Source organism: Leuciscus leuciscus (assembly GCF_965113295.1).
Source record: "Leuciscus leuciscus genome assembly, chromosome: 7".
In the NCBI taxonomy this organism is placed as follows: Eukaryota; Metazoa; Chordata; class Actinopteri; order Cypriniformes; family Leuciscidae; genus Leuciscus; species Leuciscus leuciscus.
The window spans coordinates 6072457-6088171 of NC_138731.1; the positions used below are offsets into that span (position 1 = coordinate 6072457).

The 15715-nt window shown below is 39.1% G+C and overlaps 2 protein-coding genes across 2 annotated transcripts in view; one reads left to right on the forward strand and one right to left on the reverse strand.

Moving 5' to 3' along the window:
- Positions 1-11548, forward strand: part of LOC309503287 (sacsin-like) — a 33402-nt gene extending 21854 nt beyond the window's left edge. The window contains 3 exon segments of the mRNA XM_082176012.1: positions 23-111; positions 194-2595; positions 2597-11548. Of these exon segments, the coding sequence (XP_082032138.1) occupies positions 23-111; positions 194-2595; positions 2597-11158 (11053 nt within the window). The 3' untranslated portion in view covers positions 11159-11548.
- A 1365-nt stretch (positions 11549-12913) lies between these two features.
- The window catches only part of dip2a (disco-interacting protein 2 homolog A), a 162527-nt gene continuing 159725 nt past the window's right edge, over positions 12914-15715 (reverse strand). The window contains 4 exon segments of the mRNA XM_082176032.1: positions 12914-13379; positions 14764-14887; positions 15134-15308; positions 15447-15521. Coding sequence (XP_082032158.1) covers positions 13127-13379; positions 14764-14887; positions 15134-15308; positions 15447-15521 — 627 coding nt within the window. The 3' untranslated portion in view covers positions 12914-13126.

Consider the following 15715-nt stretch of genomic DNA (forward strand, 5'->3'; position numbering starts at 1 on the left):
GATCTCTTTTTTCTTTGTTTAGAACATTGCTGCCATTTTGTAAAGAAAGATTTATACCCAACGATCTGAGCCATGTTTGCACTATGCAGCTAAGGAAACTAGCAACAATGAGTAAGAAATCTGTTTATATGCTTATGATAATATGACATTAACATCATAAATGTTTGTGAAACTGGTCTCACTATTTTTTCAGGCACATACAACATAATTGAATTGGATGCAAATCATGTTGTTGCACTCACCAGGAAGCACTTACCCATGGACTGGAAGGTGACCCAAGGTTATGTGACATGGAAAACAGCAGAAGATCATCATCCACCAAAGAGCTGGCTGGCTGAATTCTGGAAGTTTCTTAGCACTGAATGGAATGAGTTAAATCACTTTATTGACATGCCTTTAATACCACTGGAGCCACTACAGAGTTCAGGCAATTCTGTACTGTTAGCAAGGTTGCAGAGTAACACAACTTTGATTTTTCAGAGTAGCACAGCATCTAGCTTGTCAGATCATGTTCAGAAAGTGTTAAGGATGGTGGGGTGTACAGTCATAAAAAGAGATGTGTGTCTTAGACATCATGACATTGAGAGGTATGTTCTTCCTGCTTCACCAAGAAGTGTTCTACAAGTCTTTGTGAACTCACACAGAGATAAGGTCATCAAAGGCATTGCCTCTGCTTCATCACAGGAAAAAGAGGAGTTGAAAGTGTACCTCTCTTCTTTGGATTCTCTCTCAAATGCTGAAAAGAACTTGCTTTCCATGTTGCCAATCTTCAGAATGATGTCTGGGAAATATATTGCAGTTCAATCAAAGCAAGCAGTTGTTTCAACCACCAAACCAGACATTCCAAATGATCTGCCAATGCCTGAGACCATTGTACAGTGTGCAAATGAAGCTGATCGCAGACTTTTGACTCTTCTGAATATTGAACTCTTGGATGCCGCTAAGTTGGCTGTTTGTTTGGTTGACTGCATTGAGGCAGCCTCTTTCAAAAAAGGGGAGGAACAGACAGTAATGACCTGGATATTGACTAATGGTAGCCTTCTACTCTCACAAAGTAAGCAGCTGCTCATGAAAACTAAAAGGCTCAAATTTATTGAGACAACTCATGGAGAACACAAACACGCCTCAGATGTTTTTGATCCAAGAAACAGGACATTTCAGGACTTTTTCGAAGCAGATTTCTTTCCCCCACCTATTTACACAAAGACAGAGGAAATGCTTCAGAGTTTGCGGCGCCTTGGCCTAAGGACAGAGCAAAAAGAAATATCAACAGAAAATATACTCCAAGTCATAAATCATACTGAAAAGCTTTTTGTCCACTCACCTGATAAGGCATTCAAAAAAGCACATACTCTTGTTCGAGTCCTGAATGAGAATGATTTCCTTTCAAAATTCACCAAGGCGCAGATAGAAGAGCTGAAGCAAAGGCAGTGGGTTCCCTGTGAAAATCCAAAGTTCTTGAATGGAAGCATTTGTAGAAATCTTAAGAGAGGTCTGTATAAACCGACTGAAGTAAGGGATTCAAAGTATTCTTCAATTGTTGGATATGTAATGCCACTTACCTCTGAGCTAACAGGACATGTCTGCAAAAATCTTGGACTTTATGAACCCCCTCCTGCTGAAAAAGTCTTGAACAACCTCTCTGCACTGAGATCAATGGTCAACCCAAATTCAGATTTTCAGTTTAAATCCGAGCTGCACAGTATTTACAAATTCATGCAAGACAACATGAGAAATTTCACAGATTTAATGGACACAAGAAGCATCCCCTGGATATGGAATAAAAGTGAGTTTGTCTGTCCAGGAGATATAGTTTTAGCCTATCCACCTGAATTGGATCTAAGCCCCTACATCAAAAAAGTGCCTGAAGAGTTTTTGCAATATGAAAACCTGCTAATAAAAGTTGGAGTGAAGAAAACACTGTCCGATGAAGAGATTGAAGACATACTCCATGACATAAAACAAAGAATTGACTGCAGGTATCCTCCTCATGGAGACTTGACAGAACGTAAAGTGTCAATTGTCATTCTTGACTGGATGCGAAAAAATGAGAAGCTTTTAAAGGACAGTACCCCTGTGCCTGTCATGGCACAAAATCAAAACTTTACTCTGCAGTCTTTGTCCAAAACAGTCTTCTGTGACATCAGTGCTGAAGGACTGGATGACCTGATACAAGACAATGAGGAGTTTTATGTCATTCATGAAGAAGTTCTACCCATCACTGCAAGGTGGTTGAAAGTCCCATTCTTAAGTACTCGCATCTTAAAACCACAGCTCATACAAGCAGAGCAAGAGTCATTTGGTATAGAACAGTGTGGGCAATCTGAACCAATTACTCAAAGAATTAAAAACATTCTGAAAGAGTATGATGAAGAAAGTGACATTTTCAAAGAACTCCTACAAAATGCTGAGGATGCTGGGGCAACCACATGTAAATTCCTCCTTGACTTCAGAAAACACAAAGAGCCCCCTGAAACTCTCTTTGATCATGGAATGGCTCTCTGCAATGGACCATGCCTTTGGATCTTCAACAATGAGCTTTTTTCACAAGAAGATTGGAGAAACATTGTCAAAGTGGGGTCAGCATCAAAGGAAAAAAAAAGTTGAGATGATTGGAAAGTTTGGGCTTGGATTTAATGCTGTTTACCATGTGAGTGATATTCCCTCGATTTTGAGTGGGAAAAGCCTTCTCATTCTTGATCCAAATGTCACCCATTTGGAAAAGCACATTCTCAGCAATGGAAACCCAGGAATTAAACTTGACCCATTCCAGGAACGACTGTACAAAAGGTTTCCTGGACAGTTTAAATCTTATGAAGGAATTTTTGATTGTGATTTGTCAGTGCAAAACAGCAAGAAAGCTTACAATGGCACCTTGATTAAATTACCATTTCGCACTCAGGAGGAGGCCAACAAGTCAGAGATCAGTTCAAAGGTATATGATGAAGAGCGAATTATGAGTTTTAAAAATCATTTGACTGACAATTCACAAACACACCTGCTATTTCTGAAGAGCATTACATCTATGTCCCTTCAAATTGTCCCTGAAAACGCATCGGCTCCTCCATGGAATGACCAGATTCAGACTCCTCTCAAAATATCCAGAGAAGTCATGAATTCATATCCTGTCTCGAATGACACACGTCTCCAAGAGATCGAGAACACCTTCAGAAATAGTGATTCCAAATGCCACAACATTATTGACGTCAACAAAGCACACATTGTTAAAATAGTTCAGGAGAACTCTGATAAATCCCTCACCCAGTACTGGCTTTTGTACTCCTGTTTTGGGACACATGATTCTTTGCAAATGTTCCGGAGAAGAACTGAACAAGAACATGTGTTTTCATTTCCAATTGGAGGTATAGCTGTTCCTTTACATAAAGATGCAAAAACTAATTCATGGTCTCCTGATGAAAGCCTGAAGCATGAAGGCCAGGCTTTTTGCTTTCTTCCTCTCTCAATTGAGACAGGTCTTCCAGTCCATGTCAATGGAACTTTTGCAGTCACATCTAATAGGAAAAGTCTGTGGGAAAAAGGAGTGAAGTCTAAGTGGAACAAAGCTTTACTGAAAGATGCTGTAACCTCTGCTTACATCACTACACTGCTTGAGCTGAAAACAATGGCCCAAAATGGACATATCCAGAACTATTCCTTCCATACATTCTGGCCTAACACAGAGACAGTAAGCAAAGCATTTTTACCCATGGTTGAGTCATTCTACTCAGCAGTTGTGAAGAATGCCAATGGCAAATCTCTGGAGCTTTTCAGCAATGGACATAATTGGTGTTCTATGGACAATGTGAGATTTCTAAATCCAAAAATTGAGGAGAGCCGAGTAATTGGTGACATTGCCATGAAAGTGTTCTTGAGCTTGGGAGATTCATATTCCAGTGTTGTTTCTCTCCCATCATGGGTGAGACAGAGTTTCAATGATTGTGGCTTCAAGCCAGAGATAAAACAGAGAACAATCAACTGGCCTAAGTTTTACAAAATTGTTTTTGAGAACTTGAGTTCTGTGGACACACACAGCAGAAATACTCTTGTGCTGAATGCCATTGACTTGAATGATCCTGCTGTTGATGACCTACTGAAAAGCTACCCTTGTATTCCAACACAGAGTTGTAAGAAGCTTCAATTAATCAAGCGACTTGTGAATCCTTCTGGCAAAATGGCTTGTTTGTATGAACTTATGGAAGGACGCTTTCTTGAAGGAACAGAAAATGACTTTTTCTCTCCAAAAAGGATTCAACGACTTTCAGATTTGGGAATGCTGAGTGACCACCTCCCTTTAGAGGACATCATAGAAAGAGCAGGGAAGATATCCAGGTTTTGGCAACAGGATAAATCTGAATATCATAAACGTCTTCAGTGCCTTGTGGAGTCAATGAAAGACTCCTCAGAAGATGTGAATTATCTGCACTGGCACACACTGTCTCAAATACCATTCCTTCCTGCCTTAGTTCCTTTACTTCAGCAAAACAAGAACATCACCATTCTTAAAAAACCCTCTGAAGTTTACAATGACAGATGTCGCAATTTAGTAAGCATGACTGGATTCACAGTTGATCATTCAAACCTTCAAATACACAATTATGATCCAGTTCTCCAAAAACTGAAAGTACTGACAAATCCACCAGTTGAGACGGTGCTTCAGCAGCTGTTAAAAGCACACCAACACTGTGATACATTTGAAAATACTGTTCTCTTCAACATGGCTCACTCTTGCTATGAATATCTCAACTATTACTTGTTGGAACAGAAAGATCCCATTCCCATTATTGAGCATGCAAAATCATTTCCATTCATTTTCATTGAGGATCAATTTGTAAATGTGAGGTCAGTGGCCAGAAGTGAACAATTTGAGGAGAAACCATATCTCTATGTGCTTCCAGTCATCTTCTCCAAATTTGAGAGGCTCTGGCATTACCTTGGCATCAAAAAACAGTTCACAAAAGAGCAATTTGTTGCTGCACTACATAAAATGAAGGCTTTAAATGGATCTCACCCTCTTTCCATGTCAGACCTCCATAAGTGTGTTGCAATACTCATAAATGGGCTATACAAAATCAAAGAAGAAAAGCTTACAAACTGTCTCATGCCTGATGAGAGAGGCGTGTTGACATCTTCTAAAGAGCTGAGATTTAATGACAGCCCATGGATGCCTGTCTCAGCTGGTGTCAAGCTCGCCCATGATCTGATACCTCGTTCTGTGGCCTGTCATTTTGGTGTAATGACAACAAGACACCATACTCTGAAGAATCATTTGGTCAGTGGGTTTTCCCTAGATGCCAAAGAGTTTGGACAAACAGAGAAACTAACTGTCCGAATAAAAAATATAATTGATGCATATCCATCTAAAAAGGATATTCTAAAAGAGCTCATTCAAAATGCTGATGATGCTGAGGCAACAGAAATACACTTTGTGTGGGACAAAAGAAAACATAAGACAAAAAAGATTTTTGGGAAGAAATGGGAACCGGTTCAAGGCCCGGCTCTTTGTGTGTACAACAACAGAACATTTTCTGATGATGATCTGCAGGGGATTCAGCAGCTGGGGGAAGGAGGAAAACGTGGGACTTTAGGGAGAACTGGAAAATATGGACTTGGCTTCAATTCTGTGTATCATCTGACAGATTGTCCATCTATACTGACCGGTGACAAATGGCTCTGCATTTCTGATCCAAATCTAAAATATGTGGAAGGCATAACAAAACAGTCCCCAGGCTGCATGTTTTCAGTTGATGATGAATTAAAAAAATCTTTTGAGGATGTTTATCATACCTTTCTTCCAGAAATGTTTCCACTCAATTCTGGAACCATGTTCAGGCTCCCTCTCAGAACAGAGAAAATGGCAGAAAAATCTGAAATATCTAGACACACAGTCACAGACCGTGACATGAAGGAACTTTACTCTGCCTTGACTGAAGATCCTGAAGGACTTATTCTCTTCTTGAAACACATCACAAAAATACAGTTCATGGAGATCAGTGAAGATGGAACACAAACTAAATGTCTTTTTGGTGTTGAAAAGACATATACAGAGAAGAACAAGGAAAACTTTCACAGCCATGTTCGAGAATCCCTGATGTCAGGAACAGCTGAACCCTGCAAAACCATCTACACCATGAAAATCTCATCTGGAATTAAACAAAGTCAGTGGGTCATTGCAGAGTGCTTTGGTTTCTCAAAACTAATCCATGAGAGGAAAAACAAGCAAGATCATTTCAAAGTTCCTCAAGCTGCTCTGGCTGCATGTTGGAAAAGCTCATTTAACAAAGTAACGATCCGCACACCAGAGAGCTCCCATTTACATGATACATGGAAAAGCTCATTTAACCACACATTTACTGGCAGGGCATTTTGTTCTTTACCCTTACCTGGACAAACTGGTTTACCAGTTCATGTGAATGCAAATTTTGAAGTAGATTCTTCTAGAAGGGACTTGTGGAAAGAGGATGGTGATAGTCTGAAGACTGAGTGGAACCAGTCACTGAAAGTAAACATAATTTCAACACTCTATGCAGATCTCCTGTTATGTCTGTGTTCATTCATAAAGAAGGATACACCTACAGCTCTTGTATTCCTCAAGTCACAACTAGAGACGTCTTGCCTTAATTACTTTCCATGCATTTCACAGAAAGTAGACAAAGTCTGGCATGAGATGATCCATGAGGTCTATAGATCAATCAGCCAACGTGATCTTCCTGTCATACCCACTGTACATGCTGTTTCTGTTGAGTCATCACATCTTTCACAACAAAAATACACAGTTACCTGGTGCAGTCCATCTAAACCACATTCAGAAAATTGTCCATATTTTTCAACTGATGACCATGAAAGAATTTTCCAAATTTTAGATGACATCGGGATGAAATTAGTGCCAAACACCTGCAAAATTAATGAAATAAAAAATAATTTTAAAGCAGCTGGTGTGAATGTGACAGAAGTCAGCGCTTCAACAGTGATGAACTTCTTGAAGCAAAGATCGTTAAATGATCCTTCACAGACAACCAGTAGTTTGCCTTTGCCCATCAACCAGACCTTGATCAAAAACAAAACAAGATGTTCAAAACTTCTGAGCTTCTGCTTGACAAATGCCAATGAGAAAAATGTCCATGACCTCAATGGGCTGCCTCTTCTCCTCACAGAAGATCAGATGTTAAGAGTCTTTGACTCTAAATCCCCAAAGCTGATATCAAGATTTAGCAGTCTTTTTCAAGGACACCATGAACTGTTTGCAGATATTGATGTCATTAGAAATCACATTCAAATTCTACAGAACGGAAAGTATATTAAGGGCTTAACAATTGCCATGGCAGCTGAATATTTGAAATGGAAACTTGAGCAGCTGCTCAGTCAGTCATTACCTGATCAAAGGTGCCAGCTGTACAAAGCGGAGACAGAGACGATCAAATGGCTGAAAACTTTATGGAGCTTCTTTGAGGATCAAGAGCAATTCTACCAAAATGAAAAGATGAATGTCTACAGTGAGATAAAAAAGCACTTTGATAACAGTCCTATTTTACCAGTCATTTGCCCCAGTCAAAATAGCAATCATTTCTTACAAACAATGGGAAACGTATCAAAAGTGATTCTGAAGCCAGATGAAAAAATCGCTTCCATTCTCATAAAACTGGGGTTCATGAAATTAAACATCAGGTTTTTCATTGATTTCAAAGACTTACTTTTCAAGTATATGAATCCAGAGCTCCTGCAAACAGGAGACAGCAATGCTGTTTTAGAAGAGGTTTATCATGTACCTCATTCACAGTTTGAGGAGCTCTCAAAAGATGAATGTGTAGATCTTCAACGCTTCTTACAGAATGGGATCAGAGATTCCAAAAAGAAGAGTCAACATGTGAAGATGCTCAAGTCCTTGCCCCTGTTTGAGTCAATAACAGGAAAACGGGAAATGATTGATTTACACAGAATCATATTCATTCTAAATTCTGAGCATCAGAATGATTTCCCAAACTTGTACCATGTCGATGGATGTGACTGTATTTTCCTCAAGCACATCTGGATAAACTTAGAATTGTCAGAAATTCTAAGCATTCGGATTCTAGATGATCTGGAGTTCTGTGTACAGTTTATTCTTCCTTCTGTGCACATGATGAAAGAGGCCAAGCTTCTTGATTTAATGCGGTTGTTAGTGAAATTTAGACCAGTGGACCCCAGGATTGTCTCTGCAATGAGAGACGTCAGATTTATTCGAGACATCCATGGCTCTCTACAGGTGGCTTCATACTTCTATGATGACAGTGTATCCCTTTACAGGGTAATGCTTCCAAAAGAGAGATTTGTGCCAAAAAAGTTTTGGGACAATTTCCAAGGTAAACAAACTAAAGCACATCGTCTCTTAAAGGACTTTGGATTGAAACATGAAGTGTCTGATGAGGAAATCATTCAGTTTGCAAAACAAATTGAATCTGAAACTAGAGGCAACAGTCCTCTAGATGTTCTTAAGGAAAGATCAAATCTCCTGTTTAGGACTGTTTTGTCAAAGAGTAATGACAAAAACTCTAAATTACTGAACAGAATTGCTAACATTAAATTCATATTTCCAGTGAAAATTCAGCAAAAACTTTGTGATTATCACAAGGCCTTTGCTCAAGAGAGGGAGGTTGTTGCAATCAGTGGATCATTGATTGACAGAGACACTGATCACCATTATCTGATATGGACATCTATGCCAATCCTACCTTCAGAACTCTGCTCTTCACATCTCATAAAGAAACTGAAGGATGTCGGAGCCTTGGAGACTCCACCCCTTGGACAAATAGCTGCTAATCTGAAAAACATCTGTAGGTCTCAGTGTGACACTAACACATTGTTGGAAACAAGAAACGCAGTATTTAGCAGATCATACGCATACCTTCAGTCAATACATTTTGATGCCTCTCTGTTCACAGACCTCCCCATTATCTTAGTGGAAAACGGGACAAAACTTGTGAAGTCAAAGCAGACAGCACTTGTGCTACATGATGCTCTTGAGTTTAGGCCTTATTTGTACCGCATTCCATCAAAGTATATGAAATTTGAAGATTTCTTTAAGAAGATCGGTGTAAAGGAGAGGCCCACGGTCAATCAACTTATCACTGTTCTTCAAGAAATCTATTCTGATAGTTCTGACAAAGACAGCCTTCAGGCAAACCAGCAGAAAGCTGTGAAGCGTGTTGTACAACAGCTGTTTTGCCTGCTGAAAGAGGAACAGAACAAAACCTGTTTCCAAAACAACCCACTTTATCTTCCATCAACAGATGGAAGACTCTATGAATCCAACACTTTGTTTTACAATGACACAGTCTTCCAGCCCGCAAGACTTGAGGGTCCATTGGAAGCCAAGCTGAAACTGCTGGAAAAATTAGACTGCTGTCATCTTGGAAATGATCACTATGAACATCAAACATTGTTGCAGTTCCTTCCTCAGCAAGTTCGCCCCAAATTTCTCTCGGATGTAATTTCTGAAAACCTGGAGGGAGCAAGTGTCCAATTTTGTGATGAAGGGGAATGTGAATTTAGTGGCTGGTTTGACAAACACTTGTCTTCTGCTGCATTTCTTCATGGTCTAGTCTGTCTCATCAGAGAAGACAGCAAAGGTGGGGTTTCACAGTCTGAAGCTGCAAGAAAGTGTGAAGAAATATTTTCTAAGATTCAAATTATCTGTTGCAAAACTCTTCAGACTAAACTTCTGTTAAACCATGAGCCACTTGAAGGTAGTAAGGTTGAAACAGATGTTTATGTAAAAAGAAAGAAAGATGGATGCAGTTTCTACTTGAAACACAATGATGACATGGTCCCAAAAGTAGTAAATGAAGTTAATATGTGTCTTACTAAAGAAATCAATGCTCTTCTAAAGAACTGTCTGACCACCTCAAGCTTTCTAGTCCTTGGGCAACTTCTGCTGTGTGATAACATGGAGGATGTTGAGAAAACCTTGGCAAAGCATGGGATTCATAACAGTGGCCACGAGGAAGGACACAATGCCTTACCGAAACCTGGATGTCTTATACCTGAAGAATGGCATGACTGCCTTGATATGAACTTCCTCAACAACTTTGAAAGTGGAGAGTATGTTGGCTTCAGCAAGGACGGATCTGGTGAATATTTCTATGCCATTGTTATCAACCGACTAGATGATTCAATGGGACAAATACGACAATTTCCTGCCAGATATAAAATACAAGTTGGCAGTGATGACTTCATTGAAGTAAGCTCTCTTGACCTTTACCAATTTAAACGAGAAAAGAAGGCAACTGTGTCAACAGGGTCCACTTGTACAGATATAGAATGTCTTTTGACGTCCAGGCCTCCACCCAACACAGGGTCCACTTGCACAGATATAGAACGTTTTTTTACATCCAGGCCTCCACCCAAAAGAGTCTTTCCAGGGACATTTGAAGAAATCAAAAGAGAAATTGATCGAAGCTTAAATGAAATCTGGAATATGTCAAGTGAGGACAGACAAAAAGCCATTAAACGTCTCTACCTCCGGTGGCATCCAGACAAGAATCCAGGCAACGAAGAACTAGCCCATGAGGCTTTCAAATACCTGCAGAAAAGAATTGAGGAACTACAACAAGGGAAAACTGCACATACCACATCCTCAACCTGTAGAGACTTTCAACATTTCTATGACACGTGGAACACAGAGGCACGAAGCCACAGGAGGGGACGCGAGAGGTTCTATCAGAACCACTCTAGAAGACACTATAACTTTTGGTCATACCACAGAGAAACACCAAGGCCAAACACAGAAGAGGCAAAGCGCTGGTATGAACAGGCTCAATGTGACATCAGCGCAGCTCACAATGACACTGGAGGAGATTGCTCAGAGTGGTGTCTGTTTAAGGTGCATCAGGCTGTGGAAAAAGCCCTGATAGCAGCAATGTACAGGAGAAGTGGAGAGCATTCCAACAACTGCTCAATAACTAGCCTTGCTCAGCAGGTGTCCCATTACAGCCCACAGTTGACTTCTTTACCAAACACTGTGAGGCAACTGACTGAACTTGGTGTTGATGGCAAAAAAACTCAGTATCCGAACTATCACCCATTTCCTCACATTCCAAACAAGCAGTTCAGCTTTGATAATGCTAGAAGTGCACTGGATATTGCAACAAAGCTTTTGGAAAAAATAGAAGAATACATTTCTTGAAGTAGCTTGAAATTACAGACTATGTTCCACTGAGACGATCATGAGGATCTTTTCAAGTAACAATGCTGATCTTCTTTTTTTAATCTGTTTAGTACTGCTACCATGCATACTGGAAATTCTTATATCTTTGTAATCATGTTTTGATAATTCTAAGTCTGCTTCTCTTCTTGCTTACTGTTATAGCCTATTTAGCATTTATATTATTGTATACTGGACATTCTTGTAACAAACAGTAGAGTAATGCCGATGTGTAATGGGTTTGATTCCTAGGGAAAGCATGAAATAAATGTAAATCTTGAATGCAATGTAAATTACTTTGGATAGAGATGTCTGTGAACTCTGTATTAAAAATGGCAACAGAATAAAAATGTCAATGCCAATAATTTAAAAGCATGGTTTTTATTAAGAAATATTAATAGAAGTCAAAAGCTGTGTCAACCAAATATTCACTAAATGACATACAGTAACTGCAAATAAAATGAACATTACCAGTCACACAATCCTCCTGCGATACAGATGCTGTATGTGCTTTACAATCTTTGCAGCAAAACCATTTCTTGAGTCTATTGCAATATAAAATATTACATGAATAGTGACTCATGTTGTTCTCCTTACTGTTTGATCAAGAAATGAAACTTCGATTTGAGCAGCATCTGGTTTCCTCCATGCCACTGCAAAAACCATGCCAAGCGTATTCATATGTTTCTGGTGTCTCAGTAATAACTTATTAAACAAATTCTGTACATAATTACAGCAGGCATATCGCCTATCGTTTACGTGGTGAGCACAATAAAAGAAAGCAAGCATTGTTAGAAGTGGTCTATACAGTGCTGGCCAACGCGGTGTACAGTGCGTCTGAAAATACAAGCAATTATCACTCTTTAACACAGTAATGAAAAGAAAAATCAAAAGCCCTCATCTGCAGTGGTCAGTTTTCCTGAAATACCGGTCCCATCTGTTAGGTATGTTTTCATGAATTAAGGGAAAAGGATACTTTCTTTTCAATCAGTAATATGTAGGAGACTAAAAATGTCACCTTCTGCAGGAATAGAAGATAAACTACTCGTGAATGGTCATACATTGTAAAAAAAATTAAATAAATGACAACTGCTGTAAATGTAAATTTGAGTAGAAATATTTTTCAGATTGGGACTTGGTTACCTGAATAAGACTCTTCATCTATACATTTATTACCCTGATTCCTATCCTGCACAGTCTAAAAGCTCATACATGAATGGGTTTAATGAATGGGGAAACACAAATTGCAAACAATCCACAGGCATATGAAAATATTTAAGGCTCATGTTGAAACACTAGCTGGGAATGCATAAGCTTGTGAATTCGTGGAGCAGCATATCCACAGCACACCTTCAGTACTGCTTTCTTGAAAACAAAGACTCCGATATCCATTTCCTTATTGCCATTCGTTCTCCGGATAATACATTTATCAAAGATTTGCGTGTTGATGTAAAATGAACAAACCAAACAAAACTTGGGTTTGTACATTTTTTTTCAGCTACAACAGTAATGCTGTGAAATGAAATGTATTACACATTTTCACATGCCCTTGAAAATTCAATGCTCAATGGTCCTAGAATCTGGATCCTGCTTTTGACATCAGGCACTCCTCTGCCCATTTGGGCCGGTCCTCCTCACACACAGGGAACATTCAACACGCATGTGTCGTATGTGCAGAACGAGTGTGCTTGAATAAGAACTGAACTCAATTGTCGCACAAGAAAACAGGAGATGAAATCAAGTCATTTGCCCTGACCACTGAATCAGAGTTTTATTTTCAAGGCATTCTGACAGTTTGATATAAAAAATAAACTGCATAGCTCCATCAAGGAATCTTCATGTGTGTGGAGGAAGAGGCAAGACTGTCCAAACTTTCCTCTAATGCTTCCTTTGTAAATTTGCATATGCAGAGTTTTCTGGCATCTGGTTCCTCCTCCACATTACACATTCTCACATGTTGTAGGCCACGTATATGGGATCCAGCTGGTCGGCGAGAAAGCCGTCCCGCAAGTGCATTCGCTGCTTCTCCCCTCTGGAGTTGATAGGAATGACTCCAGGGTCCACTACCACAACAACCCCTACTATGAGATAGTGCTCTTCCAGAACCACATTGGTCACCAGGGCAACAAGGTCCAGGGCTTCCTGTTCTGACCCCTCAAGCTCCACTACCACCACCAGTAGATTAGTCCATGTGAACACAGCACTGAGGAGAGAGTAAGAAGAAGGGAGGCATATTTAATTAGGTAGAAAAAGCAGATTACATACACTGCAAAACATGGCTGTAAAAAAAAAAAATAATAATAAAAAAAATTCTAAGGGTGAATTCAGGATGATTGGGACACTTTTTGCCATTGAGATGACTTGTAAAGTGAACCTGAATTCACTCTACCAATGGAACAAAATACTTCATACTGATAATGTCTTAAAAGAATGCTTCCAGTTAAACGAACCTTGATCAACAGCATTTGTGGCATGTGGTTGATTATCAGAGAAAGTATTTCAAAGACAACAGAAGTAATCATGAAATTATTTATATATTATTTCATATAAAGATGTACTTAAGTCCTGCTTAAGTGGGTCAAAGCTAAGCTAATTGCATTTAATATCAAATTAAACAAAACCTTTTCATATAATTGCAATTAACATTCAATTGAATTGAATGTCAAGTGTCTGAGAACATTACATTGAGTTTACACTAGGCTATTATTTTAAAGTAAATACTCTTTTTAAAAGTATGCTTAAAGGAATACGCCACCGTTTTTTGAAATAGGGGTTATTCACCATCTCCCCTACATTTAGATAGGTGGGCAAACGCATTTTTGTCTCAGTGCATGCATTGTCTTAGTCTGGCACAGGCGAAGCACTGCTACTTGGGTAGAAAATGAGTAAACATATTCTGTGGCAACACAAATACTGTAGATCCATGTTTCTTATATTTTCTTTAAATCAAAACTTCCTTTAATAATGCAATTGCTTCTAAGGAAAAGTAACTTGTCTGAACAATGTTTTGATATTTTTGCAAGTCAAAGATACTGATAACCCTGTAAAGCAAGGGTTCTCAACTCTGGCCCTCGAGATCCAATGTCCTGCAAGGTTCAGCTCCAACCCTAATCAAACACCTGAACAAGCGAATCAAGGTCTTCAGGATTACTAGAAAGCTGCAATTTGGTGCTGCTGAACCATGGGCTGAAGGTGGACGTTTTTACAATTAAACTAAAAGACTTTTACTTGCTAAATAAGTCTTAACTATCATTCAGACGACAAAAGTCATGTACAGTAGTAGATTGTGTGGTAAAGGTCTTTCAACCTGTTTTTTAACATTGATCATTTTATAGGCCTTAGAAATTTGTCTATCAGATACAGTAGGCTTTACAGAACTAAGAATAGTATTTTTAAGCTAGTGTCATGGATGAACTGAAAAATGACAAAAAAAATCTAATGTTCTAATGTAATAAAACTCTATATTACAGTTAAAGATATAAGATTAAAACAATCTGCTGTTATAGTATTACTGTTACATAAAAGGTTGATCCATTAAAACCTAATTCTATGAGGTACAAGGAAAACATTTTAAAAATATTGCTTACCACTCTGCAATGCTCTTGTGTGATCTTATTACAGACGTTTCAATATCAATGGGATGGTAACGCATTCCCCGCAGCTCTAGAGTCTCATCCAGAGATCCAACCACATACAAGGCATCATGTCTCTCTGGAATAATATGCAAAACATCATTGATTTATTGGACGACACAACTAATTGTTCTTGCTGTCATTACTGATATGAGTGCACAGCAAAAATGAATTAAAATTAAATAGAAAATGTAGCTATTAAATTTGTCAGGGTGTACAGCGAATCAGCTTTTTATTGAGAATAATTTTAAATAGAAAAGTCACCTCAGAAATATCCTGAAAAGGGACACTAGTGTGTTTGGTTTTCATCTCATGTATACAGTACCTCCACTGGCATCTGTGAGTTCTGTACGGCGCAGGAAGCCGAGGTATCCGGTGCGAGCCCAGACCGTCTGCGTGTCACCGAAGCTCAGTCTGGTGCTAAAGTGGTCCGCGTGCAACGCCTCTTCGCCATAAACCGTATAGTATCCTGTGGCATTATGGGGGCTGCTCACCCAGATCTGTTTTTTTTAATACAGTCGCATCAACTCACTACACATTATAATACATAATACAGACATTTTGACAGGCTCTTCTGGTAACATGCCACATGTTGTTCTCTGCATTTTGTAACACTTGCTGCCATATTTGAAACTCACTTCTCCCAGATGAGAATCTCCAAGAGGTCCTTTGGTCTCTGTGTTGGCGATTATAACCTTCACCCCAGGCAGAATCTGTGTGTGTTGAGAAATATGAGAAGTTTATATAGTATATAAAATATGTAACACTTTATTTTAATTGTCCACTTTAGACATTCTACTGACAATAATTAACTTTGCAACTACATGTCAACTTATACTAACCCTAATTCTAACCCCTAACCCTAAAGAGAAGAAGGGCTGAGAAAGGCATCCTGGTAAGCTCTGTG